The sequence below is a fragment of the Colius striatus genome, chromosome 10 (genome assembly GCF_028858725.1).
Source record: "Colius striatus isolate bColStr4 chromosome 10, bColStr4.1.hap1, whole genome shotgun sequence".
NCBI classification, from domain to species: Eukaryota; Metazoa; Chordata; class Aves; order Coliiformes; family Coliidae; genus Colius; species Colius striatus.
This window is the reverse complement of record NC_084768.1, coordinates 5,942,731-5,969,458: the sequence shown is the minus strand read 5'-3', so window position 1 is coordinate 5,969,458 and position 26,728 is coordinate 5,942,731. Positions and strand designations below refer to the sequence as shown.

At 39.9% G+C, this 26,728-nt stretch overlaps 1 protein-coding gene across 4 annotated transcripts; it reads right to left on the bottom strand.

The window, feature by feature from the left end:
• Positions 1-2,972: 2,972 nt before the first annotated feature.
• LRRC8B (leucine rich repeat containing 8 VRAC subunit B) lies at positions 2,973-25,606 on the bottom strand. 4 transcript variants are annotated; one of them, XM_062004089.1, is made up of 6 exons: positions 25,264-25,384; positions 12,413-12,533; positions 9,479-9,530; positions 8,193-8,288; positions 5,365-7,526; positions 2,973-4,400 (listed from the first exon to the last, which is right to left on the bottom strand). In XM_062004089.1, exons 5-6 carry the CDS (start codon positions 7,498-7,500, stop codon positions 4,128-4,130), a joined length of 2,409 nt encoding a protein of 802 aa, XP_061860073.1. In that variant the 5' UTR covers positions 7,501-7,526; positions 8,193-8,288; positions 9,479-9,530; positions 12,413-12,533; positions 25,264-25,384; the 3' UTR covers positions 2,973-4,127. The 4 variants fall into 4 exon arrangements, with proteins under 4 accessions (XP_061860073.1, XP_061860074.1, XP_061860076.1 ...); XM_062004090.1 differs by lacking the exon at positions 25,264-25,384 and adding an exon at positions 19,221-19,272; XM_062004092.1 differs by lacking the exons at positions 12,413-12,533; positions 25,264-25,384 and adding an exon at positions 25,585-25,606.
• Positions 25,607-26,728: the final 1,122 nt, after the last annotated feature.

Genomic DNA, 26,728 nt, shown 5'->3' with positions numbered 1-26,728 from the left:
ATGCCACGATGGCTACTTCTCCAGACACAGGAATTCCTAAGACATTGCTCTATCCTACAAGCATGCAGGACTCCACTATCACTGCTTGCTCTTTCCAATCAATTAACTACAATTCCTCCTCTGTTGCCACAGCCTACATTAGTTGTCAGCTCCATCATTACAGCACATAAACTGCAGTCTCTTTACTCTCTCTGGGAAATGCATTACTACACTTGCACATCTGAGGGACTCTCCCCTCCCAATAAGGCCAAATAAAGCATGAAAGCTTGATCAGTTCCTGATCTCCAGAAATACCCAAAGCTCTGTAAAATCCTCAGTATACATAATCCATAGGATGACATGCGTTGCTTCCAGCTTTCAAGATTTGCATCCATGTATTTGCTAGCAGAATTTACCAGTTGCTTCTGTATTGCTCTCTGTAATCCCAGCACTTGATGACATGGAAAGGGAAGAGGGAAAGAGTCACTTCTAATAAGTGATTACAGAAGGAACTTTGGGTCATATTCTTGAAAAGACTACATACCACGGAAGTTTGTTAGCATGATGTAAATCTACTGGTTAAAAAAAAAAAATCATTAGAACAACAATAAGTTGCCATGAGAACAAACCACATTGATCCACAGCAGCATGGAACAACAGCTTGAAGAATAACCTGCCTTATCTTACTAACAATATTACCTCAATATTGACATTTATTAGTTATTTCATTTCATCTCCAAGAAGGGCCACAGTTCCATAAAACTTGCTAGAATGGTTCTTATTTTTAATAAGGAGGTAGCATGTGAGCATACAGCACCACTTGCATGCTGGGGTTTTCCATACCTTCAAAACCTGAAGCCAAACCCAGGTTCCCACAAAAAGCAATCAGGCACTATTCCACGCACATCTCTTGAAATAACACAATGTACAATTCTTGCAACATACTGATGATTTACTATAAGCAGCATTATTTTGGGCAGTTTAGCTGCATGACAGCTATGTGTGCAGAGCTAAGAAGAGACCACTTCTCCCAGTACAATTCCAGGCTGCATTTGATATTTACCCAGCTCACAAAAATTGAAGTAGGAGGACTTGGAAAAGGTGTTTTAACAACAATTAAGACTGAAAGCTTAGTTCTAATCAGCATTAGAGCTTCTCTCCCAGCACAGAACATTGGAACTGCTTTGATACAGACCATGGTATTAATTTCCCACCGCTGTTCATTATCTGCTCCACTTTCCCGTGGAAGGTACACCTGCTAGCACATAAGCACAGATAGCTGTCAGGGAGCAGATTTGTGAGCAACATCTCATATGGAAAATAAAGAACAGTTCATAGAATTGTAATGCAAAAACATTTAATGTTTCCAAAAATGTTCACGATCTGGAAGGTCACAATACAAAGGTCTGAAGCACAATACAACACGGAAACAAGCTCAGAAACCTTTTTTTGATTAGAATTGATTGTTTCATACAAAGACTCAACAGCAACAATACTTATTGTACAAAGTTTAGGACAGTGGAGTCATAAATCAATTCCCTGAAAATCTGCTCATTTTGAAGCAATAGTGAGTATTAAGGTCATGGCTGAAGTGAATTCAAGAAATTCAGAGTTACATTTGTCTCCACCCTCAATTCTAAGCACTAGGATTAGGTTTCATGGTACAAAATGGAGAATAAAGGCACACTTTTATTTGAAAGGAAGGCTAGAGATTCTAGCCTTTAAAATCTCTGGCTTTTGTCTGGATGTTTTATAAAATCTCAAACATTCAGTGAAAAAAAGTAAAAATCAACCCTCTGGAGGGGATGTAGAGTAAAAAAACCCATTCTAATCTGCAAAAAATGTAACTCATTTAACCTATAAACCAGCATTTGTATTCTTATGCATTTCTTAGTGTGAGGTTACACATTTTAGAAATTAAGTACCTTTCTCCAAGTTACTTCTATTATTTCACTCTGAGAGAACCAGCATAAAGTACACATTTAATTGTTTGCCTCCACCATTTGTGATGATTATGGAAGAGGACAGATGCACTGTTAAAAAGCTGAAGTTCCTGGCCAAGCCAGTTACTTGCTTATTTAACTTTTTCAACACAGCTTTCCAGTTTAGAAAGAAGCTTTTAAAGAAAATGTTTGCTTAAGCTTTCTTAAAATTACTAGACTGCAAGTGTCACGTGTCAGCTTCTGGCTTGAAGTGTTCTTCAATGCTCATTTACGAAGTCTTGACAGACCTATTGCAATTATAACAAAACTTTTGCTGCAGGGGTGCAAGTTTACTCTGGTTTAATCATATCCACCACAACTAGGTCTGTTTGTGAATCATGTCAGCTCCCACTAACTATTACACAACTCAAAACTAGCTGGAAGAGTTTGGAAGAGCTATATACAGACACTTTGAATGACTGTTCCAGCAGCACTGGTCTGCACATAAACACAGCAAATCAGTTTACACCAAGTACTACTAGAACTACATAAAAAGTAGTAGTTTCACCACATTTTGGTTCCCTGAGAAAAATGCTCTAGCTTCAAATGTCTTTGGAATGACACCAGTACAATTATTAGACCTGCACCTCTTGCAATACTACTGTAGAGACATGTTGGTATTACCATGTTGATCAGTCTTGGTTTTAGCATTTTCATTAAAAATTAAAACCTTACTCTCAACAAAGACAGTCCTGAAAGGGAAGCAAGAGATGACTAAAAGTAATCTAGTACTAAAACTGGTTTATCTGTGATGATTTGTTATTACAAACTGGAATGCATAGTTAGCACACTTGATGAACACACTATTATTAAGAGCAGAGTTTACCTCATCTATTTAACCCATAACTGAGATCCATTTTAATACGATATGAAAAGTTTTCAAGTTCCCAAAACCAGTCTTTGGAAAGCATGCTCATTTTCCCCAGAGGCATAACTTATTTAGGAAACATGATAAACATCATGGGAGTTCAGACTTGAAGAAATACAATAAAACAGCGCACAGCAGAATAATGAAGTCAGAAACCATTTTATTTCCATCCAGTTTTGCAAGTATTAAGGATGGCATAAGAGCCCATTCCACCACTATAATTTATGAAATTGTTACATTTCTAGAAGAGGCAAAGCTTATAATGCATTCTGCTTTTCCCTCCCAAATGCTTATAAACTGTGTGATTATTTGGTTTGTTTAAACTGTGTCTTTCTGTGCCTACCTAACACAAATCTCCTCCACCCTCTCCCCAGCCACCAAAATACAGTGACTGGGTGTGGAGAAGCACTGAGGCAGTCAGTAATAAGAAATCATAAAAGTGTTAAACAGCAATATACACTACACTAACATCTAGGATGCTCACAACATACAGAAGACGATGACTTTGCAACTAGATCATGTTCCATTTGCCATCATTAGCTATGAAGGTCAGCACTAAGACTTGTTGTCTAGTACATGTGCACAACGGTTACTCCAGAATCTTCCAATTGCTCCCAATTTCTAGGCAACAGTTCATTTTGTGTTTACTATTTTTAAGACAAAATACTGAAAGTGGTTTAATTGTCCATCTGGTTTTAATAGCAATATTCGAATTGCATCTTCCACAATTATAGAATTAATGCTCAGCACTTATCAAAAGCTTTAAAAATTAAGGTATACTTAAAGTAATTTTTCAGTGTACCACATGCAGTTGAACTGTTCAAATTCTTTAAACCCTTATTTTAACATGTTCTAAGTCAGTGAAGTGTTCAGATTTAGAAACTAGTTCCAGACAGTTCTTAGACCTCATACGTCAGGAGATGAAACTGCTGAAAATTATCACTATGAACTGAAAAAATCTCCCCAGGAAAAGAAGTATATACACTCTCACTATAGCCAGGCAATCAACTCTTTCGTTTCAATACTATCATAAACATTTAATGATTCCAACCAGTAGAACCAAACCCAACCAACAACTAACATGTCAGATCTTTCAGATACATGATTGCCTGTTAAAGGCTGCAATTTTTGTTTGAGTTTTTTCTTTTCCAATACAATCTACTCAGTCCAATGCATTTAAGTTTAAGACTGATTTGTAAACTGTTATCTCTCTTTTACTTCTCTCCAACTATACAGATCTTTAGAGAGATATTAAGTAAAAGGCTTGTAGAATGCCATGATGCAGTTTCACATTAAACTTAGCACTTATCTGAGGATGCCTGCAAACGCTCTCTGAGGCGAGGTGGAAGTGTTTTTAACAACCTCTCTTCTACAATCAGGCTATTCCGCTTCAGGAGCTGACATTCTTCCAGTTCAGCAGGAAGCGATTCAAGATAGTTTCCAATGAGCTCTAGCTGAACAAGATTCAGTAGCTGACCCACATAAGGGGACAAATTGATCAGACTGTTATTTCCCAAAAGAAGAAATTGCAGCTTTTTGCACTGAAATAATCCATCAGGCAGCACTTCAATCTAGAAAAAGAAAGAAAGAAAAAAATAAAAGCACATTAGAAGTTGTTAGTCTATGTGCAGCTGCATGTTTCGACATTTCCTGGTTTTATTTTAGCGTAAAAAGCCCCCTCTTTGTACAAAAGGATAAGAAAAGGGAAGATTTTAATGCTTCTGTCATTATGCAATTAAGCACTTGACAACATTACAATGGTTTTATATACTTGTTTTGCTATGAAGATGCTTAGCTACTGACAGAAGTCAGGACATCAGCACAGAAGCAGCACACAGAGGCACGCACACAAATGCAAACAAATGTACAGGTGGCAGGGGAGATAAATAGGCTATATCTCATAAGAATCACTTAATGAAGAATACACAGATTATTAGCAGCTCCTGTGTTGTAAAACCTGTACATGCAGTTATCTACACAGTATTGTGGTACCTTAGTGCCGGTCCACAGTATGGATCTCATATCCACAACCAACCTCACCAATGAAAACAATTATAAACCTCAAAAGAAGTTCTAAGTCACAAGCCCAGATCCCACACTAACAAGCCAGACAAGCATTGCTGTTGAAGTTACCAGCCAGTATTATTTCCCTCTTCCCAACCAGAGAGCTGAGCTGCTCGTCAACCAGTTGTTGATTCACTCTAGCTTTTTAGTTTGACATTTTAAGGTAAAAAGTTAACAGTTTACTTCTATTAAAATACTTCATAGGACAGTTGAAGGGAAAGAGAAAATACATTCCTGCAGCTATCCTAACCTACACTATCTCTGGATCAGAGCCCTTAAGCTGCTGTAAACCAGGATAGTACTTACTCAGTATTACACAAGGTTTGATGACAAAAAAGTTTTAGTAATTAAACAAGCACCACTCCTTCTTGCAGCTTTACTGGGTAAAGCTGCACCACAAAAGCATTTTGAACCAGAGGCTGTTACAAAAGGAATGGTTTTTTTAAAGTAGTATTTCAAAGTTCTACTTACATGGTTTTTTGTCAACGCCAAGTACTGCAGATTGCTCAGAAACCCGATTTCTTCAGGGATGGAGGTTAGCTTATTATAGCTAAGATCCAAATAGTGCAATTTTTTACAAAGAAATAGCTGCAATGGAACATTTTTAATATTATTATAATTAAGATACAATTGTTCCAGGTTTGATAACGCACCGATCTGCACTGGGACATATGAAATACTGTTGTGCCACAATTTCAAACAAGAAAGATTCTTAAGATGTTGAAAACTAATTATTTCTTCCACTGTTCTGAGATTATTTTCTTTCAAGTCAATTTCATGCAAATTGTTTAGGGTGAAAATGGAATGAGGAATGCGCTCTAAATCACAGCAGATTAATTCCAAGGTTCTGAGGTTTACCAGCTTCTTCAGGTTATTTAACACTATCAGTTTATTTCCCTCATTGTTGATAGACAAGTGTTGTAAAGAAGGCAGAAGATCTGTAACCACTTGAGGTATCCGAGAAAGGTTGTTTTTTAAGTGAATTGATCTCAGGTTTTTTAGCCCCTGGAAGCTTTCGTTGTATATGGAGTTGTGATGATCTAGCATGAAATATCCCGTTAAGCACAATTCTTGTAGGTTTTTTAGATGAAAGACCCAAAATGGAATTCTTCCCACCTCACTAGATTTCAGACGCAACGTTTTCAGGTTTTCTTCTAAAAAACCGACTGCTGGATAATCCATAGTTAGTGATGAATGATAAACATTGAGTTCTTTGAGATTGACTAGCTGGGTCACAGCTGCAGGAAGTTTGGCTTCAGGAATAAGTTCCAGGCTTAGGACTTCTATTTCTGTCAGTTCAAAGACACTGTCTGGAAGACCATTTAACATGAAAAGGTGAAGTTCAATCTTGTCTTGGGAATTTCTTACTAGTTTATTTTTCAGTTTTTCCACTGACCATTCATTGTTAAGATTTATCTGTTTCAGTTTGTTTTCACTCAAATCAGACAGGAATATTGAGAATCGTTGGGAATAAAGAGGATCGTACTGATCTGCCAAGTGAAGAATGAATGCAAAGTCATTCTTTACATCAGGTATATCACTGTAATTACTTTTCTCTCTCAACTTCTCAAAAGAATATTGCTTAAGTGGACTTCTTAACATCCACCATAAACTGTAAGTACAAGTTAAGCCGTAGAAGATCACTAGAACAACATAAAATGAAGCCAAAACTTTAAAAATTTCTGCTAGGGAATAAACACACTGGTACCTTTTGTAGCCTGTAAAGGCTTGAACGTTAACTGCACAGTCAATTTCAAGTGTAATAAATGATAAATAGTAGGGGACATAAATTATTATTACTACAAATACAATGACTTTCACTATAATCTGTCTCAAATACACTCTATATATGACATCTTTCTCTTCAACGTGTACTCTGAATTTCTTCACTTTTTCAAATATAGCTTTAGCTTGTTCCCCTTCTTTTTTGTCAAGAACACTTGAGGAGTTTTCTCTTCCACTTGTTTCCAAGCCAGGTTGCGAATAAGGCAGGGACTGTCTGCTGGCCCCTACATCTACTGAACTCCCAGGTGATGAAACCACTGCTTTTGATTTGGCTATTGGCAACTTCCTCACAGACTGCTCAGCAACTGTTTCTGAGAGGGCACGCGTTGTCCATGGAGAATCAAAACACTTCTGAAGAATGGCTACAAAGTGCTCAAGCCTGGAACTTGTACTAGGATAGTAAAGCCAGAAATTACTGCAAGCTGCAAAAATAAAAGTATGCAGAAGCACTAGGTAGGGAAAAAATTTGGCAAACCAGTGAAGTTGTCTCTCGTAACACACTGCATCAATATAGGAATATTGCTGCCGATGGAGATCGTTCTGGATTTTAAGCGGGATGATTATTTGCGCTGTAGAACTAGTCGACATGTTAAGGTTGGCTTTAACTAAATCCCAAGGCACAGCACAATGATTGTCAAATTCTAGCTTGCAAGGAAGACAACACAATACTCTGGTTTGAGTAAGCTGGAGAGCCCCAGCGAGCACAGCAACTAACAGCATTATCATGGTGAGGTAATACCAGAAGACATCCCACCATGGTTTTAGTATGTGGTAGGATGACTGGGCATCTGCTAAGTATTTGAGTTCTGTTAGCGTGATCATGACTTTCACCTGTGAGAGAACAACAGCTGGTAGAAGAAAAAAGAAAGACATCCTTAGGGAATTGTTAAAAACAACTCTCACCATTAAACACTTAAAGCTTATTACACATATTTAAAACTGTGAAAACAGTAACATTTGTCCTAGCACTCAGAGCATAGCAAAAAGATCCAAGAACTCCTGGCACCTAACTCTAGAAATCGTTTATTTAAGGAAGGCTGCTTAGGATGCAAAAACTTAAATGAAGAGGGAGACCACCAACAGAGATTAGGAGAAAGTGTATTTTGACCAAACATTCAGGTACTGTTCAAGTAGAAGCAACAAGCAGGTTCAAGTTAAAGAAGTTCCCAACACATTACTAGCAGTCCTTCAGTACTGTCCTAAACTTATATAGCAAAAATGGTTTCTTTTATGAAGAATTCCAAAATCAGAGCAATATATTAATGATGGCTCTTGTAACTTAGAATTTTCTACTAGATTAAACCATTCTACCCAATTAAAGAATACATAAAAATTCTCAAAAGATCAGTTTTGCATTACTTATGCACAGGAAATTCCCCATCTTCTCCCACAAAGGGAATTAAACATACTGACAGAATAAAAATGAAGCTAACACAACTTATTATTGTCCAATATTATCATATACATGAAGATACACACTTAACTGCAGCAGCATAGGTTTGTTTCATACTTACTTTACTAAAGAGAATAAAATACACAGCACTGCTCAGTCAGGAGGTCTACATCTTTTAAAATTCCTTGGACATGCCATCTTTACATTTGTCTTCATTCTGGAAGGGGAAAACATGGAATATACTTTATTTTTAATAGCTTCACCTAAATACAGAGCAACTATATTGCAGCTTTCATTAGAACCGCTGCTTTATTGGAGGCATCAGAATCCATTAAGCTCTGCATTGCTACAGCTACATGAAAAGGAACAGAACACTCAGACATGATCATGTAGAATATGAAATCAAAGTTTTGCATGGTTACATCAACACAAAAACCCCAAGAAACTGCTTCTAGCTAATCAACTTCAACTGGCAAGTACTCGCCTCCAAAATAAACCATGTGAAAATAAAATGCATATCATGCAAGACTTCAAGAAGTAGAATTCAGTCACAATCTTGAATATTTATCAGACAAGCAAACAAGGCCCATATTTTACATCCTGAAACAAACTCTCCAGTGTCAATGGCAATAACACAGTAACTATGAGCTTTGGCGAAAACTTACTACAAAGTTTAAGCAGTGCAGATATGAAGCAATGGGGATTGTTTGTATGTATTTTTTAGTCATAGATTCATTTAGATTGAAAAGGATCTTGAAGATTGAGTCCAACTATCAACCCAGCACTGTCAAGTCCACCACTAAACCATGTACTTAAGCACCACATCTACATATCTTCTGAATATCTCCAGAGATGGTGACTCCATCAGTTCTCTAGGCAGCTTGTTCCAAGGCTTGACAACCCTTTTGGTGAACAAATTTTTCCTAATGTCCAATCTAAACCTGCCCTGGTGCAGCTTGAGGCTGTTTCCTCTTGTTCTATTGCTTGTTACTTGAGAGACAAAACAAACACTCACCTCACTACAACCTCCTTTCAGGTAGCTGTAAGACAGCGATTAAGGCTCCCCTCAGCCTCCTTCAGGCTAAATGTCTCCAGCTCCCTCAGCTGCTACTCAGACTTGTTCTCCAGACTCTTAAGCAGCTTTGTTGCTATTTCTGATACAGGCCAGGACACTATTTGCCTCTTTGGCCACCTGGGCACACTGCCAGCTCATATTCATAATATACTGGTACTGGACATGTCAATTTCAAATAGAGCTAAGAAGCTGTTATAAAAAGACAACAGTTGAACTAAGGTAGAACTTCATTCTTACTCCACATTCCCATTTGAAGAGAGAAGAATGGCTGAAAATAAGCTAACTCTTCCTGCATAGACAAGACTACTTTTAATAGAATGTCAAGAACTTACCAGGCCCACTTGAGGGAAAGCAACTGAAGGGCACAATGGTTACCATGTAGTCCTGGAGAGAAAACAAGTTGTCATAAAGTCATGAAGTATTTGGATTCCCAATAACTGTATTAGAACAACTCCTTACTCCTCCTACAGCATTGTTTTAAAGATCCAACATTTAATGAGCAAGAGATTTATCTACAAGATCTCAATAGAATAACTTAAGGTATCACCTCTGTCAAAATTATTTACTTGATCACCATCTGAAAGTTGATTTTCCTGCCCTAAAGCAAAGCAAAAGTAATGGCCACTGTCATTGCCCCTAAGCACCGAAAGTCACTTCAGCTCAACAGCTTTTGCATTTACATAAAGTTATTAGTCCTGCGGCTGAGATACCAACCACAGCTAAGAAATAGCAATTTCTTCATTCAGCTCCATCCACAAAAAAATCACATCTGTAAATACCTTTAAAATAAGTTCTCTTGGTATAATTATTTGGAGTTTGAATATAAATGTGTAGGTGTAAAAGCAAAAAAAGGTACTAAACTTATCTAAACTAAGGCTTTAATCCGGCAAAAAGTATCTGGATTATGTCTCAACTGAAGCCAAATATGCTTGACTTGAATGTAGACAGAAAAATCAAAAGTACTTTTTCATTTCCAACCTAGAATTAAACCAGTCACTTGAACTTTGTGACAAAAATGAAAGCCTTGAGACCTCCGAGTTGTAAAGAAGATGCTTCGAGACAAATATGTTGAATGACTCAACTAACTAAGAGCAAAAGGTATAAACAGCATCTTTTTAACAAAGAAAAACATTTGAAAAGTCAAAGTGATCACTGAGAATTGGCTGAAAGTATAAAATATTGTGACAGGTCTAATTAGTGTAAGGGTGGGAGCACTTATTTTCCTGACAAATAGATAAACCTCATCAGGGACTTGGGCACATACTAACATTTAATTAAATGCATATTAGAAAAAGTCACAAGTACCAAAATTTAATAATGCACATATATCCTTTGCACTTTCATACAAAGAACACCACTCTCCTGGTAACAGACCTATTCTGGGGAATAAGCAAGGCTCTTGAGTATAAGGGACAGAATTCAGAGTATAGGAAACAGTTAACCCTGCTCAATAAAGTATTTTCTTTAGAGGTTACAGGAAAGAAAAAGCGAAAACAAAACTTAAGCCAATTCTATTACAAACATATTGGTATACTCGAGAATATGTATAACCCTTTTATATAACACCTTTTTCAAGTGAAGCCATAATGCTCCAACAAGAAGCAGTTTATTTTTATACAGATTGAGAAGTCCAAGCGAGACTGACCCACGTAATTTTGTAAGGTCTGTTGCTATAAAACACTCTGCCACTTCCCTGCCTTGGAAAGCTTAGTCTCTATCACATAGCTCAGAAAAAAAGGTTACATTCTTGATGCAGATTTAGAACACTTTCTAGCAGAAAGCAAGTGTCACAATCTTAAGCATTCACTTTAAACTCTGGTGGTCTTAACATGTATTTTCTACAATTCTATGTATATGAAATAAAGCTTCCTATAGAAGTACAGTATATACAAGGGTAATAGAAACATGTGAATTATTAATGATAGTTTTGCTTCAGACAGGTTTCTTTCAAATCCTAGCCATGTGCCAAAAGATACTAATAAATGGAATAATGCTGAACTGTAATGGGTTTGATAAATCTCATCTCCAGCAGCTTTTAACCCATATCAAAGCCATAAAAGCTTTTCAAAGTGACCTAATTCAATCTCTTTCTTAGAAGATGAGACACAGAAGTTTAGCCTCAGGCTAAGTGATGAGTTCATGAGCATTACCCCAGACCAGTATAAGGACATAGGACAGAAAACTACAGTAATAAAGATCTCCAATATCTAGGCAATTTTTTTAGTCACTGCCAGACTTCTAAATTTGATCAACAGAAACATATCCAGACGATAAATACAAGGCTATAATTTTGAAAAACTATATGCATCCAACACCTCCCCTCATCCTTTCCTGCTGCCAAAAGGTTACTTGACATTGCATTACTCTGTCATTTGGTCACTGCTTATGTAATTGTAGGATATTCAAGGCTGTGCTAACATTGTTACAAGTTTTCTGCGTGAACCTTTCAGAAAATTAGAGACAAAGTCCTTTCAAACAATCATCAAAATTACAACTACAGACAATCTCAGTCATCTGTGTCTGGAATAACTAGAGGCCTCACCTTTAGGCACTCCTGCTCTTAGACAACACTACTGAACATAAGATATGGAACAGTAATAGCAGTTTTATGCTGTTTAAGCAGCAGTCCTTGCTCTCTCGAGAAGAGGGCTTACGTAACACTATATAGCAGATAAAGTCTTGCAAAACTAAGCAACTTAAACACAATTCTACTGCTACCATACATTCAGAAAGCTGAGAGAAATAAGAGTGAATGGCTAGATAGTTTCCTCAGTTACCCAAAAGCTTGACATTCCCAGGTTCAACACGAAATGCCTTAGAGACTAGGTGGAAAACAAGCACCTTAAAGGCAGTTTCGCCAAAACTCAGAATACCCATCTTTATTCTATTACCTCCTTTATTGTGTACACCTAACACAAGATAAATACTTTATCTTGAAGTCTAATTTAAACTAACCTTTACTCCAATTTGATTTGCTTTAGAAACACAAGACTTACTCCTGAAATCCAACTATGCAGTATTAGAGATGCTACAGTATGCATTTCTAACCTCTGCCTGCAGTGCTCCAGAAAAATCAGTGTTCCTTGAGCCACATTAAGTCAATTTCTCATTAAATGCCATCAATGTGCAAGTATTAAGCCTTTTCTCTATTCAAGGAAGGCAAGTAAAGACTTAAACTTCGGTAGTAAAATATGTCACTGGACAAACACTCCCTAGGGATATCATCTTCAACAATTCTGGTTGCACAGGTAGCTAAAATTACATACCTGTAGGCCACATAATGAAGCACATCAGTGAGGTCAGCCCAAGTGCATGAAGTTACTTGAGCCTAATTCTCAATAGTGGATGGAAAGGAGAAACCGAGTCAACACTTTTGAGGATTGAACTCTGTAATGAAATTGCATGGTAAGTTATGTATTGAAAAGGTATGTAAAATGTGCTTCTTATTTCACACTATTCTACCCTGGAGAGTAATTTTAAGCACAAATTCACATTCAGACATACATACTTTTAACTGATACAAGCACTTTCTCCAGCTCTCTCCTTAAGTTAAATTCAAGGTGCTAAGGGTAGTATTCTAGATAAGACAGAAGGTCACAAACTATAACCTAGAAAGACCAGTACTAACAAGAAAAATATTCTGTTTAAACCCAAGTTTAAGATCAAACATTATTTTCCAACTCAAGAGATGCATTAAAAAAAAAAAGTTAACCTGAAGTCATGCTTCTGTTGTCACCTGATAGAACTACATGGACAAGTACTACAGCACTGTAATTTCCTTTTTCCCTGAGGACACGTTAAGATAAACCTGCAGTCAAACTGTAGCAGGTTTTCCAGATCATGAATTCAGTTTCAGCTTGTGTTCTCATCCCTTTAATTCTTTTAAACTACAAATGTAAATATATTAAGACACATATTGGCATCTAAAACAGTGATTACAAACAAATACTGAAACAAACACCCATCTAGAAGGCTTTTTGTATTTTTATTGGTTTGTCAAAGAATCCAAAGAGTATATTCACTTGGAGACTTATTTTGTGTCACACTACTATTTAATTAATCATTTAACTTAATTTGTATTTTCACTGGAGACTCTAGCATTCTTTTTAGAAAGGAGATATTTATTTGTTCCACTAATTTACATTTCATATATATCACTTCAAAAAGAAAATTACAAGATAGAAAGAGACCAAAGCCCCACACTAGTATTACAAAATAAAAAACCAAAAAGCTTTGGTATCATGAGTCTGTCTTAATTTCTACAGAAACACAGCAAATTCCTTAAGGGGGTCTCATAAGGCTTTTTAAAAAGAGTATAACCAACTGTAGTAGTTCTGACTGGACGGCCATTGCACCTCAAGGTGTAAGTGATTTAGCCTGGCTAGTTAACAGGCCCAGGCCTGTCCTCTACAGATCTCTTGACCACAGGACAAAATTGGCCAGCTTGTAACAGAGGAGTCCACAGGCAGCTCTCATCTGGTACCTCCTGCACATCCCTGCCTTGATACAGAAGTGCTCCCATGAACATCTTTCCTAGTTGACACTAGAAGTGATGCACAGAGCTGTTTTCTTCAAGAAAATTCTGTAATACTTCGGATAATCAAAATGAGGTAACCCTTTCTACAGGCAGGGTCTGCACAGTGTGCTGCACAAGGATTGAAGGCTCATTTGATGTTGCAACTTATGTTCCCAGCTTCTAAAGGGACACAAGATGATCTAATACTACTCTTTATAGCGTTAAATCCAATAAAAAGCATTTTAAGTGATTCTTTGCAGAGTCTGGGTATTGTTCTTAATGAGATCATCATGGTACCAGCACTTCTTGGTGCAAAACACAAGCTACATAGATTATTTTCAAGAAAGTTACTTCTGAAATTCAGAAGCCCATAAAACCTGAAAGAAGGAACAAGTCTCAAATATCTGTTATGTGGCACATATAGTCTGATCATATCTTGTTCACCTTCAATGCACAGAGGTTAGTATTCAAAGTGCGGAACTATCTTGTCAGCCTCCTTTTCCCTTTTTTCTGCCCTCTAACACTTTCAAGTAAACAGAAAATTCAGTATTGAGTAAACAGGAGAAGGGCATGCATCCTCCTACATCTAAAGTATCTATACACTTCTAAAAGCCCACAGAAATGTATTTTTAAGCTTGGCATTAGATAGCCTATACTGAAGTATACAAAGTCAGTTCCTGTCACATCTCAAAAAGGGGACACGGGTACACAAGCAGAAGCAGCACCCAAGCAGTACAAGAGACTTCATTTTTACAAATAAATTTGAAGTTAAGCACATTCAAAGCCCATAGGAGTTCTCTCTTCATAGACAAATCATTCTTTTTAATGAAATGTTAAAGACTTTGTGAATTAGGATTGACAGAGCACTGAGATTCTAGACTACATTATACACAGCAAAATACTTAAATGATCAACATTTCCCGAGAGTGGCTCATGCTATCACAGACATAAACATATAATCATGAACTTCATTTATAGTTGGAGAATAAAACAAGTCCAGCTATAGATCTACTAATTTTTTTTTCTTTAAAAAAAAAATCTGATGCTCAAGTTATAGAAGTAAAAATGAAACAAAACTTGCCAGACAAAGTAGGTGCATTTCTTTGATAAAGTCAATAGTTTTCTAAACAAGCCAGATGTATGAGATTGGATCGAGCTTACAGAAAACAACTTTCAGAGTGACTCCATACTACATCAACTAAGACAAAGCTGGTGATTTCACAAAATATACAAGCAATTCACAAAAAAAGAGACAGGTCACAGCCATGCTGAATACATGAAAGGTAGATTAGATAAAAATAAGATTTAACACTTACAGGGACTGCAGTAGTAAGGACGTGTACAAAAAAACCCCATTCAAACCTGGACCAAAGGTTTTTTTGCTCCAATTTGGCTCATTTGTTGGAAACAACCAAAAGAAGAGAGAGGAAAACCTACCTGGACTAATTCTTTTTTAGGAAGAATATGCCAGTGATGAAGCCCTAAGAGCAGCAAAGGCTGTCCTCCAGTAATACCCAAGAATACATTGGTAGCAGACAGGGGCCCCATTCCTGTACAAACCAAATAATCTGGATGCCTAAAGAGCATTAGCATCCCATTTAGAAAAAGTTAACAAAATCAGAATCAGAACTGTGAGACTAAGGATGCTCAAAGGAATAGCAGCTCTTAGGAATGTGGACAAAAAGCAGTGGGCTTTCTAGTACAAGAAAAGAGGATTGAGAATACACTGGGTGTGGGAAGAAAGGGATAATACAGCATAGGAAACACATCTGTCTTCTACTAGGACAGAAGTACATAGTCCATCTGTGCTCAGAGAATTCTTATTTAAACCAGTGTGGGAGGAGACCATTCACTCCATCTGTGCTCAGAGAATTCTTATTTAAACCAGTGTGGGAGGAGACCATTCACTCCAGATATGTTTGCAGGTATGCCATGCTGTCAAACTTTCCAGTCAAAAATGTGTCATGGAAGCTATCAGGGAAGTGGCACAGATTACACTTTTAATGACACCTGAAAGAACAGGCCTTCTTTGTTGTTCCTCCATCCACTAATTAGGTTTTAAAATCAGTGAAGCTTTGCTGAAGACAAAAATAGTACACCAATACTACAAACAGTCCTTACTTCCAAGTTCCAAAGAAATCTTAGAGTAAGTTTGGCATGTTAAACATTAAGTCTCCTTGGTTCTTCACCTAATTCTTTCTTAAGCAAGGAAAACTAAACCAAAAGCAATCTCAAAAGGTCTAGACAGGGACTGGTATCTGTACCTTTTTATAGCTCTCCTAGAAACTATCTTACACAACAATACATCAAGTCCTCCATCCCAGTACTAACATAGCTACCACGCTCAGACAACTTCCAACTGCATGAAATTAGATTTTCAAGCTCACATATAATGCCTTTGTTTCTGTAAGAACATTCCTGGGTATCTCATGCTGAGAAATATGAATACATAACCATGAGACATTGCTATCAGCAGTATCCTCCAGCACTTTAATGCAAGCCTCAATGGAATCTATTTAATTCTGTATACCAAGACAAGCACTACAATAAAATTAATTTTCTATCCCCTTAGTTTCCAGAAGTCAGACAGATACTCACAATGTCTATTCATTGTGCTGCTATGCTCAGAACATCACAAGGCAAAGCAGAGAAAGATAACAGGAATATTCACAACTTAAATACCACAAGGTTCCTCTACTAACGGATTCTTTAGTGAGTTTATTATCTTCAGTCTTCAGAAGCAGTAAAGCACAAGAGACAGCACTGTAAACCAGTTATTTAGCAAAAGACTCTCCCTTCTATTTTCAGTGTACTTTTCATAAATAAGTCATAAATAATCAGACACCTTTGAAATAGCCAAGAGAACTCTTAAAATCTCAGAGGAAGCAAATCTGAAATAAGAAAATATTCTCAGAAGGAGGAGCCTTGGAGTATGCCCACACAGTTGCACTAGCTCTGAATTAATTTATCAAGTACCGCCAGGAGTGCTGCTGCCACAGCAAAACAAAGTGGACTGCAAATACTACTTAAGAAGGCAGATAATGTAGTTCATGGGATATCATGCTGCTATACTAGGCTATCAACCCAACTCACTAAAGGGTGATGTAATACCATACATACTGATGTATTAACTAAAGCACGTTCACACTTTGATTTGATACTTCTAGATAAAGGTCCTACAGAGTTCAACAGCATTGCATTTAGACAAAGGTGTAAGTAAGTCCTGCTAGTTTTGCAGGGAGCAGAATACTAAAAGTCAATGGTTTAAGATATTCAGAACCTCCATTCCACACATTTTCCTAGCTCAAACACTACTTTCCAATACAATCACCGTACCCAATCCAGTTAATAGGTATGCTTATCTGTAGTGGTTTTGCCTGGGCCAGGTTTTGGCAGATGTGCATGTATGTGTGTGTACAGGGGTGGTTTCTTTAAACAAAGAGCTACTAAAAGCTACTCCTGTAGCTGATAGGTCCGATGCCACTTAATTCTAAGATGGGTCCACCGCTGACCAAAGTCTGGCCAATTAGTGATGGAGGTTAACACCTCAGTGAATAACGTATTTGAGAAAGGGAAGGAATTGCTGCACAGATGCTAAACTACAGCAGCAACAAGGAGGGAGAACGTAACATTATCTCAGCAGACACCAAGGTCAGTGGAGAAGGAAGTGGAGGAGGGTGCTTAGGTCCCCCGTGACCTGTGGTGAAGACTATGGCGAGATAGCTGTGCCCCTGCAGTCCATGGAGACCACAGGGAAGCAGAGATTCATTCACAGCCCATGGAAGACCCCACACCAGAGCAGGTGGATGCCTGAAGGAGACTGTGACTCTATGGGAAGCCCATGTTAGAGCAAGTCCCTGGCAGGACCTGTTAATCTGTGGGAAGAGAGGAGCCCACTCCAGAGCAGGTTTGCAGTCATGACTTGTGACCCTGTGAGGGACCCACGCTGGAGAAGTTGGTAGGTACCTGAAAGACTGTTCTCCTGGTGGATGACCCACATTGGGGCAGGGTGTGAGGAGCTGCCCCCATCCTGAAGCAGTTCCCAAAGAACCGTAGCCCATGGGAAGGACCCATGTTGGAGAAGTTTGTGAGAGACTGTCTCCCGTGAGAGGGAGACACATTGTAACAGTGGTAACTGTGAGGAGACTTCCTCCTGAGAAGAAGCAGCAGCAAAGTCCATTTGTAATGAACTGACTGCAACTGCCATCCCCAGTGCCACTGCATTGCTGTGGAGGGAAGGAAGGAGAGTCCTGGGAAGAGGGAAGGGTGGGGGAGGTGTTTTAAGATTTAATTTTATTTATTATTTCCCTGCTCTGTTCTGATTGTTCGTGAATAAATCAAACCATTTCTCCCCAAGTTGAGTGTTTTGTGTGTGACACTAATTGCTGAGTGATCTACTTGTCCTTATCTCGACTCACAAACCTCTAATATTTTTCTCTCTCCCCAATCCAGTTTAGGAAGGGGTTAGATTTGGGAGTGATATAATGACTTGGTGGCCACCTGGCACCCAGCCAGGGCTAAAACAACCACGTTATCTCCAACAGTCAAATAGCAAGTAATTTTGTTTCTCTACCTCAAATTCCTCAACTATAAAACCATGGTAACATTTCTCCTATTCTTCATAAAGTATTTAAATGAGCAATGTTATACAGTAATAACTCTTATTACTCAGTAATCAGAGAGGCTATTCTGGATTGTACTATAGGTTCTGTTAGGATCTGAGAGCTGTAAGCACACATGCTAAAACTTTTCCTAATAGTGGTCAAACAATCATCACCTTTGCCTAATATCAGAAATATGAATTTGTATTTATACTGCTTATCCTAGATAGAACAGTTTTGATGTTCCTAAAATATAAACAGTTATCTAGTACAATAAGTTATAAATCCAAAACTCAGCCTGAAAAGGGACCAGTGTTTTGTCAGTATTTATAGACTGCCAAAACCAAATGGTGTCCTATTAGGATAACAGATGTTAAAAAGCAGAAACACGAAGTGATGTCACAAATAAAAAAAAACCCCACATATATCAAATACATTCTGTCTCTGAAAAAGAATAATTACCACACACAAAAATAGCTACAAGATTTAAGAACGGTCAAAACCCAGTGTTCTGCATTTAAGTTTTTCTCGTAAGTTTAATGAAAAACTTCCCAGAAGGGAATATTATTACTTCCACAGACAAGATTTTAACTGCATCTAGGAAAATATATTTATCAGGGCAGCAATACAGCAACACATTTGATTTCCCTCTGTTAGTCCTGACATGGAAAAGTTGGTTCAGATTTTCAGCAATGACTTGTATCTCTTCTCGGAAGCAGCAGCTTTTTGAAAGACAGTTACTCTTAAAAGTCATCCTAATATACTGAAACACTTGATTCTAGATGTTTGTTCTAAACATAAATAAAATGACAACAGCCAGGTTTTCAGTTTGCATCTGATTCAAACTCAAGCACTCTCCTTGTACACACTCTCCTGAAACCCATGGTTTTGAAGAATCTCCCCATCCCAAAGAAAGAAAATAAACACTTGTGAAACTGCAGTCAATTACAAACTCACCTGAAACATAAATGCAATAGGTTTCACTGATCCATCAACACGGCTTCACCAAGAGGAAATCCTGTTTGACCAACCTGATAGCCTTCTACGAGTGCATAACCGGCTGCCTAGATGAGGGGAGAGCAGTGGACGTCATCTACCTTGATGACAAGGCTTTTGACACTGTCTCCCATAACATCCTCATCAGAAAGCTCAGGCAGTGTGGCTTGGATGAGTGGACAGTGAAGTGGATCGAGAGCTGGCTGAATGACAAGAGTGGTGATCAACGGCACAGAACTGAGTTGGAGGCCTGTGGGAATGGAACATCTTTCATACAAGGAAAGGCTGCGGGAACTGGGGCTGTTTAGTCTGGAGAAGAGGAGATCGAGGGGAGATCTTATTAACATTTATAAATATCTAAAGGGTGGGTGTCAGGAGGTTGGGACATCCCTTTTTTCTATTGTAGCTAGCAACAGGACAAGGGGTGATGGGATGAAGCTGGAGCACAAAAAAAGTTCCACTTAAATAATAGAAAAAACTGCTTTACTGTGAGGGAGCCCTGGCACAGGCTGCCCAGAGGGGTTGTGGAGTCTCCTTCCTTGGAGGTCAAGACCCATCTGGACATGTTCCTATGTGACCTGATCTAGGTGACCCTGCTTCTGCATGTGGGTTGGACTAGATTATCTCTAAAGGTCCCTTCCAATCCCTACTGTTCTATGATCCTATGTTTCTATGATCCTCCATCAGACAGTATGCTGTCCACACAATGCCTTCAATCTTAAATAACTTCCTGTTCACATTACTCTGCATTATGTACTTAATTGCACAAAGCAACCAGCTACATCTTTAAATAAAGTTAAAGGACAGAGGGAGAAACTTCCCACCGCACATAGTGTGTATATCCCATATACTGTATATATGTACAAATTACATACTAATGCCTAAATACAAAAAAAAAAATCAAACACAAAAAGGAAGCCTCAAGAGAGCAGAAGCAAGGACAGGTAGGCTGGGAGAAAACACAAAGAAATTGTCCAGTCAAGCAAGGATCAAGTTAGGAAAGCTAAAAGCCCTGATAGAACTAAGCAGGGCCAGGGATGTCAAGGGCAACAAGAAAAGCTTTTTAAGTACACCAGTGATAAAAGGAAGACTAGAGAAAATGTAGGCCTTCTCCAGAAGGAAATGGGAGACCTGGTTACCCAGGACATGGAGAAGGCTGAATGTGAAGGCTGAACTGAATGACATTTTACCTCAGTCTTCACCAGCCACACCACTCAAGGCACTGAAGGCAAATGCAGGGACTAGGAGAAGAAAGAACCCTCCACTATAGGAGATCAGATTCCAGACCATTTAAGGAACCTGAAGGTGCACAGGTCCGTGGGACCTGATGAGATACATCTGCGGGTCCTGAGAGAACTGATGAATGAAGTGGCTAAGCCACTATCCCTCATATCTGAAAACTCATGGCAGTCCAATAAAGTTTCCACTTGCTGGAAAAAGGGAAATATAACCCCCACATAAGCATGCAATCATGAGAGCTGAAAGCAGTGTTATGCTCATGTCACAGAACAATACTGTTTCAGAACGACATACAGGTGATCATGCTTAAATCTCCAGTAAGCCTGTTTCATTTCCTGAACACAAAGTTAGCTTAGCACCTTATACTTCCATCAAGACCAAGTAAACTGTGCAACATAGCCTCTACTGCACAAAATTTCCTTTTGAAGGCTGTCTGAGGAGACCAAACTGCCAAGTTTGAGATACTAGTACAAGAAAATCACATTTTGGTATGAAGCCAAGTCTAATAACTTAAAGAAGAGCCAAGGTTTTATCACCTGAATCAATTAATAACTTTGAACTAAAAAAAAAAAAAAAAACAGCTTCATATTTGTAAGAAACTGAATAATAATTTGAAGCAAAGTAGACACTATTTTCAACAACTTCAGTTCAGTAAAGCACTTGAGTTTTGACAATGCAATGCAATGTTTTGGTACCTTCCTGACAGAATGAATGACATTGTAAAGTTAGTATTTCAAAGTTAATATTTAATAAAACCAGTTTTCCTGTACTGCAAAGGCACTAGCAAAGTAATAAGCATTTTCACACTTCTATTGACCCATTATTTCCAACTCATATAATCTGGTTTATAATTTAAATGCAACCTAGAAACAGTTTTTATTTAGACCTTTTCAAATGCCCTCTCTTTTTCAAAGGTTTTGGACACAACAAACGCACATCAAGATTTTGGTTTCATTCAGATGGCAAAATTAGTTTACAGGATAAATACTTTAGCACTACAGTCTAAATTTGCAGTTCCTAAATTCCAGCTCAGTAGACCTTCACACAGACATACAGATGAACTTCAGCTATCAGAAAATATCTGAATAAATATTAAAAACATGGAACTACTCAGAATACCATTTTTTTTCCACAGAAAATGAATGCAGTAATGTCAGGGAAATCTGGGGTTACATTTCCTAGCATTTTAAGCATGAGCTTTAAAATCAATGTCACTTTCATTAAGCCTGAGTAAACAACATGACCATAGTTTTATAGCTGCTGTGACAATTGAAACTTTATTTCCATAGTCAACTAAAACCACAACTTAAACTAGTATCTCTCAAAGAAACAAAGTGTTTATAACAATGGTTTAGGCCTACCAACAATTAGCAGCAACAAAAACAGACTGTGTTACTACTATATTGCTTACTGGCATCACTCGATCCCTGACTGGCATTTTTAATCCCTTCGGTTTCTCACAACCAACTGAATTTCAAATTTTAGTGTAAGAAATTGCATTCCAGTTTACAGTACCAGAACATATTGAGGAGTTGAGCACTTCTGTTGTAAACGCACTCATGTAATTTAATTCAGGATGCATGAAGGTACTATTTTGAAACAGAATGGCACCAATGAAAATTAAATTGAAGATACTTCATCACAAGTTTTCTCCACATTTCTCTTCTGATTATTGAAAGGCTCATGATCCTCTTGGATCTACATCGGAGGAGAGTGTGCCAGCACAATAACCTAAAGCCCACTTGCAAGAGCTTCCTTGAGAGCTGCATCATTTGTCTTCTTTCCCATGTATTGGAAAATAGAGTCTTTTCATATCAGGAAGTATAAATTGAATAACTGGGGAAACTATTCATAAGTATTATGAAACTTTATCCAGATATTGAATCACAATTCTATTTCAGCTAGCTACAAATTAAATCCAGAACAAGTTTGCAGAACACTGAAAACTCTTGCGGAAAAGAATCATCCAATACAACCATAATAAACTGAACTTCACTTACCAGATCCAGTAAAACTGATTTGGAGATATATATACAAAGTAGTTCATGCAAGTAAGCAGTTTAGTTATCAGTAACTTAGGACCATGCGATTTGTAACAAGAGTTCAGACAAATGAGGCAGATTGCCCACAGGGAAGAAGTAGTAAAGTGCAGGCCACAGCATCTCAGCTGCATTTACCATGAGGGACAGCTACAAGTTTGTGATGTGTTGCTATGAGCTTGCTCCATACAGGATACAAATACGTATTAGACAATGCATACCACAGCTTGTCACCAATTATGAAAAATAAACCCTATTATGTTGCTAAACCAACATGTAATCTATACTACTTCAACATTAAAATGACAGTATATTTAAATGTTAGAGTTTTTATTCCACTTTACACTCTTCACCCTTTGACATGTTTACCTACGGTATCTGAACCAAACATCTTCCTAACCACAGCACAGACTTCTAACATCTTTTAAAAGCATAACTGCAAGAGCAACTGGCAGAATAACACTATTGGCAATTCAATAGCTGAATGGCTGTTACAAGGATGCCTATACAATGGGTAAATAGAGCTCACAGGTTAGAGCACAGAATACAGACTGCATCATGAAACATTTAGATAGGCAACAGAGGCCAGTATAAACCACAACTTATCCCCTTAGTCACATAAAATATCCATTTCTAATCCAGCTGAGTAAAGCTTTATGGCTTTAGCAGTAGTATTGTAAGCTGAAGTAGCATTACTAGTGCCACAATCTCACTACCCATGGCACATCAGGCAGAGCAGACACCGTAGCTAAAGGAATGTAAGTTTTCCTTTCAGAAATCCATTATAAAAACACATCTTTGGCATTGACATGCTGCTCTATAAAGTTAATTTTACAACGCTGAAATACTGGTAGATGTTTCTTCAGCATTGTTCGTCTCTCCCTGAAGTTTACTCAACATGCTTTCATCACCTTCAAAGAGCAGTAGTACTGGTATCTGGCAAGAAACAAAAGGCAATTTTCTTTTTCTTCCCATGAGAATTCTATTTTCCTGAAAAGGGAAGACAAACCAAACCAAAAATGCCAGACTAGCAATTCTCTTCTCCCATGAGTGCAATGAACAGGTATGTTAATATTGCAAATTTTTAGAAGTTACACAAATTCTACACTCAAGTTGAAACTCAGTTATGTGACACTAATGTAAAATGTATGCTAATGTAAAACCCTGTGACAAACATTTTGTTATCTAGCTACAACAGAATGTTTTAAGGAGTGGGAAAAACCCTTAACTTATTACCTTAACTATTGGTTCTCTACTACAGCTATTCTCTTTCTGCTCCCATTTCGTGTCCCTTGCCCTGCATAGCACCACAAAAGCTCTCCTTAGGAGAGCTCTTCTATTCCTTACACAGACAGACAAGTTACACAAAGGAAAGAAAACACACACAATATACTTGACAGGCAATAAGTTATATGAGTGAAATATTGTAAGATTTCAACACTTAAGTCTTGTGGGCTTCTTAAACTTTCGACAGTGGGTAGAAAAAGTCAAACAAGAAAATCTTCATCTCTCTGCTAGTAAGGTAGTCCAAGACATCACGATATAACTGATACCTTACCTTATCACTTCAGCAAACAAACAAGGAAAGCTGGGATTCAGTAGAACATGTAGCTTAAATACTGGAAACTGCAAGTGACTACATAGCTCCTAGCTTATTCCAGCACTACCTCAAAGGTATTGTTTTAAGTGACCACGCTGGGTGCCAGTGCAAACACAGTTGACCTGATCAGCATGATTAATAACAACCTTCACATGAAATTAAGCTTTTGGGAAGTCCATTCTAATTACTCTTACAGGACTGGGTAATTACAGTATTCACTAGAAACACATTCGTTATTGAAGCCAGGAAGCTGCCTCAATTTCACCACAGAACAGACCAGCACAAAATAAGCCTTACGTCACTCAACTCGGCTAGGATGCAAGTAAAAGCTACCACACAAGAAAGCCCTTGTTACAAGACTACTGTCTTGCTGGGCATGAGAAACACATTGGCAAGAGATTGGAAAAGAGAAGGACAACAAAGAAGAGGATGCCTCTTATTTCACACACAGTACTTTCAAGGCCTTAACACCGGGTTTAAGTCTTTCCTCTCTTTTGGAGAAGTCGGGGCTTGGCACTCGTCTGCCATTTGCTCGAGGGCAGGTACCGCCGCCACACCTGAGGCCAAGGGGCAGCTTGTTGCCGCCGGGCAGCGCAGAGCCCGAGGCAAAGGAAGGAAGCCCCAGGCGACCTGTAGCGCCCCGGGTCATTTGAGGACACGGGTAAACGTCGGTTACGCAAATCAAAAAACGGTTTTCCTCCGAGCTCCACCCGCATGAAAGCGGGGCGGCCGCCAGGCCTCAGCCGAGGCACAGACTCGCCTCGGCACCCCGCACCCGGCTCCTGCCCCTCCCCCGGCCGGCATGCGGGGAGGCGGGCAGGTGAGCGGCCCCACGGCAGCGCTCCGCCGAGGAAAGCGGTGGGCGCCGCGCAGGCTCACTGCGCCGCCCGACAGGCGGGAGAGCCGTACCGGGCGCCCCGCCGGCCTCCTTCCCTCCCGCAGGTGGCGGGGGCACCTCGGCCCCTCAGGGACGCGAGAACATCGCCCGGCGCCGAGGAAGGCCAACAGCGCGCTGCCCCGGGAAAGCCCCGTTCCGTCCTGCCTCCTCCCAGCTAAGCTCCCCCCTCCCGTGCCGCGGCAAGCAAGGCACCTGTCAGCGACAGCCGCCCCTCGCCTGCCTACCTACCTGCCTGCCCGCTTCGCCTCGCCTCCTGCCCGCCCTGGCGCCACCCGCCTGCCTGAGCCGCCGCAGCCGCGCGCCGCCCGCGCGCTCCGTCCGCGAGGCAGCTGGCAGCGCAGCGCGAGGCACCGGCTCCAACCGGCACTTCTCGGACCCGGCTCCGCCCCCGCCCCGCCGCCGCTGTCACGTTACCGGCCGCACCAGCCAATGGGGCGCGGCCGGCGGAACCGGTGACAGGCCGCGGGGCGGGGGAGGGGGCTGCAGTGGACAAAAGCCCCCCGCCACGCGGGGCCCGCTCCCTTCTTCTTCCCGCCGCACGGCGCTCACCTGTGGAGGCACCTGAGGGCCCCTCCCCGGCTGCCGCCGGAAGCGTGGGGCGCTCCCGGTACCGCGCCCGCGGCGACCCCCGCGGGGCTGGGGCAGCAGCCGCCCCCTGAGTGCCGGTATTTAAACGAATGGAGCGCCTCCAAAGTGAGAGGGGGGGAAAGGGGTGAGAAAGCAGGTCCTGTCGGCGGTTTAGCAACAAAATAAAGAAGGTAGCGGTTGCAAGAGGCAATTTCGTCCGACAGGGCGTGCGGTTTTCTGGGCACCGCCGCTCAGGGCTGGGTCCGGGCGCCGGGCCGAAGGATGGCGCGCGGGTCCCACGGCGGCCCCGGGGGCAGCTGCGTGGGCAGCGGGAGCGGCCGAGCCCAGCCCCCGCGGGGGCGAGCGGAAGGAGCAGGGCTCGTACGGGCCGGGGGATGCTAGGGAACGTCACCGCGCAGTTACAGTCAGCGCTGCTCCCCACCAGGTGCTCTGCGGCCAGGTACAGCCGATGTCTGCTCCGCTTCTTGCAAGGGACTGACTGAAGTCCGTGTTACTGCACGGCAAGACCCTTCCGTGGCCCTTCCAGTGAAAACCTGACCACATTGTTTAAAACTTAACAAAGGCACAGTGTTTTATAAAATCAATCACAGATTCATTTGACATTCCTATTTGACTTCCTCTTCTAGCGGGCAGTGCAGCCTCCTCCTCCTCCAAATGCCTGAGGAGGCTGATTCTGATGGGAGCCTGCAGGAAAAATTTGGTTTCTACCTACATTTCTGAAAATAGCTGGGGCAGAGGGGCTGTGTCTGCCCCCCTCTAAGTCACACAAACAAATCAGGCTAATTGAGAATTCATTGCTAATGTTGCTGTTCATACTGCTACATTAGCAACTTCATTGCAAGAATCTATTCACAATTCTATTTACATTACATTACTCCTTATACTCACTCTGCTACAGTAGGGTTTATTGTTTGTCTAGGCATGAGTTTCCTGGAAAGAGGGTCTATTTTCAAAATATTGCTTTTCCTCCATAAAACACCAAGATACTTTTCTTCAGAGCTGTACAAACCCCCCTTCATTTAAACAGCACAGACACTTAAATTTTGCAAAAAAATCATTTGCAAATTGCATTCAGTAGACATTTAGCTATTATTAGTTTCACCTT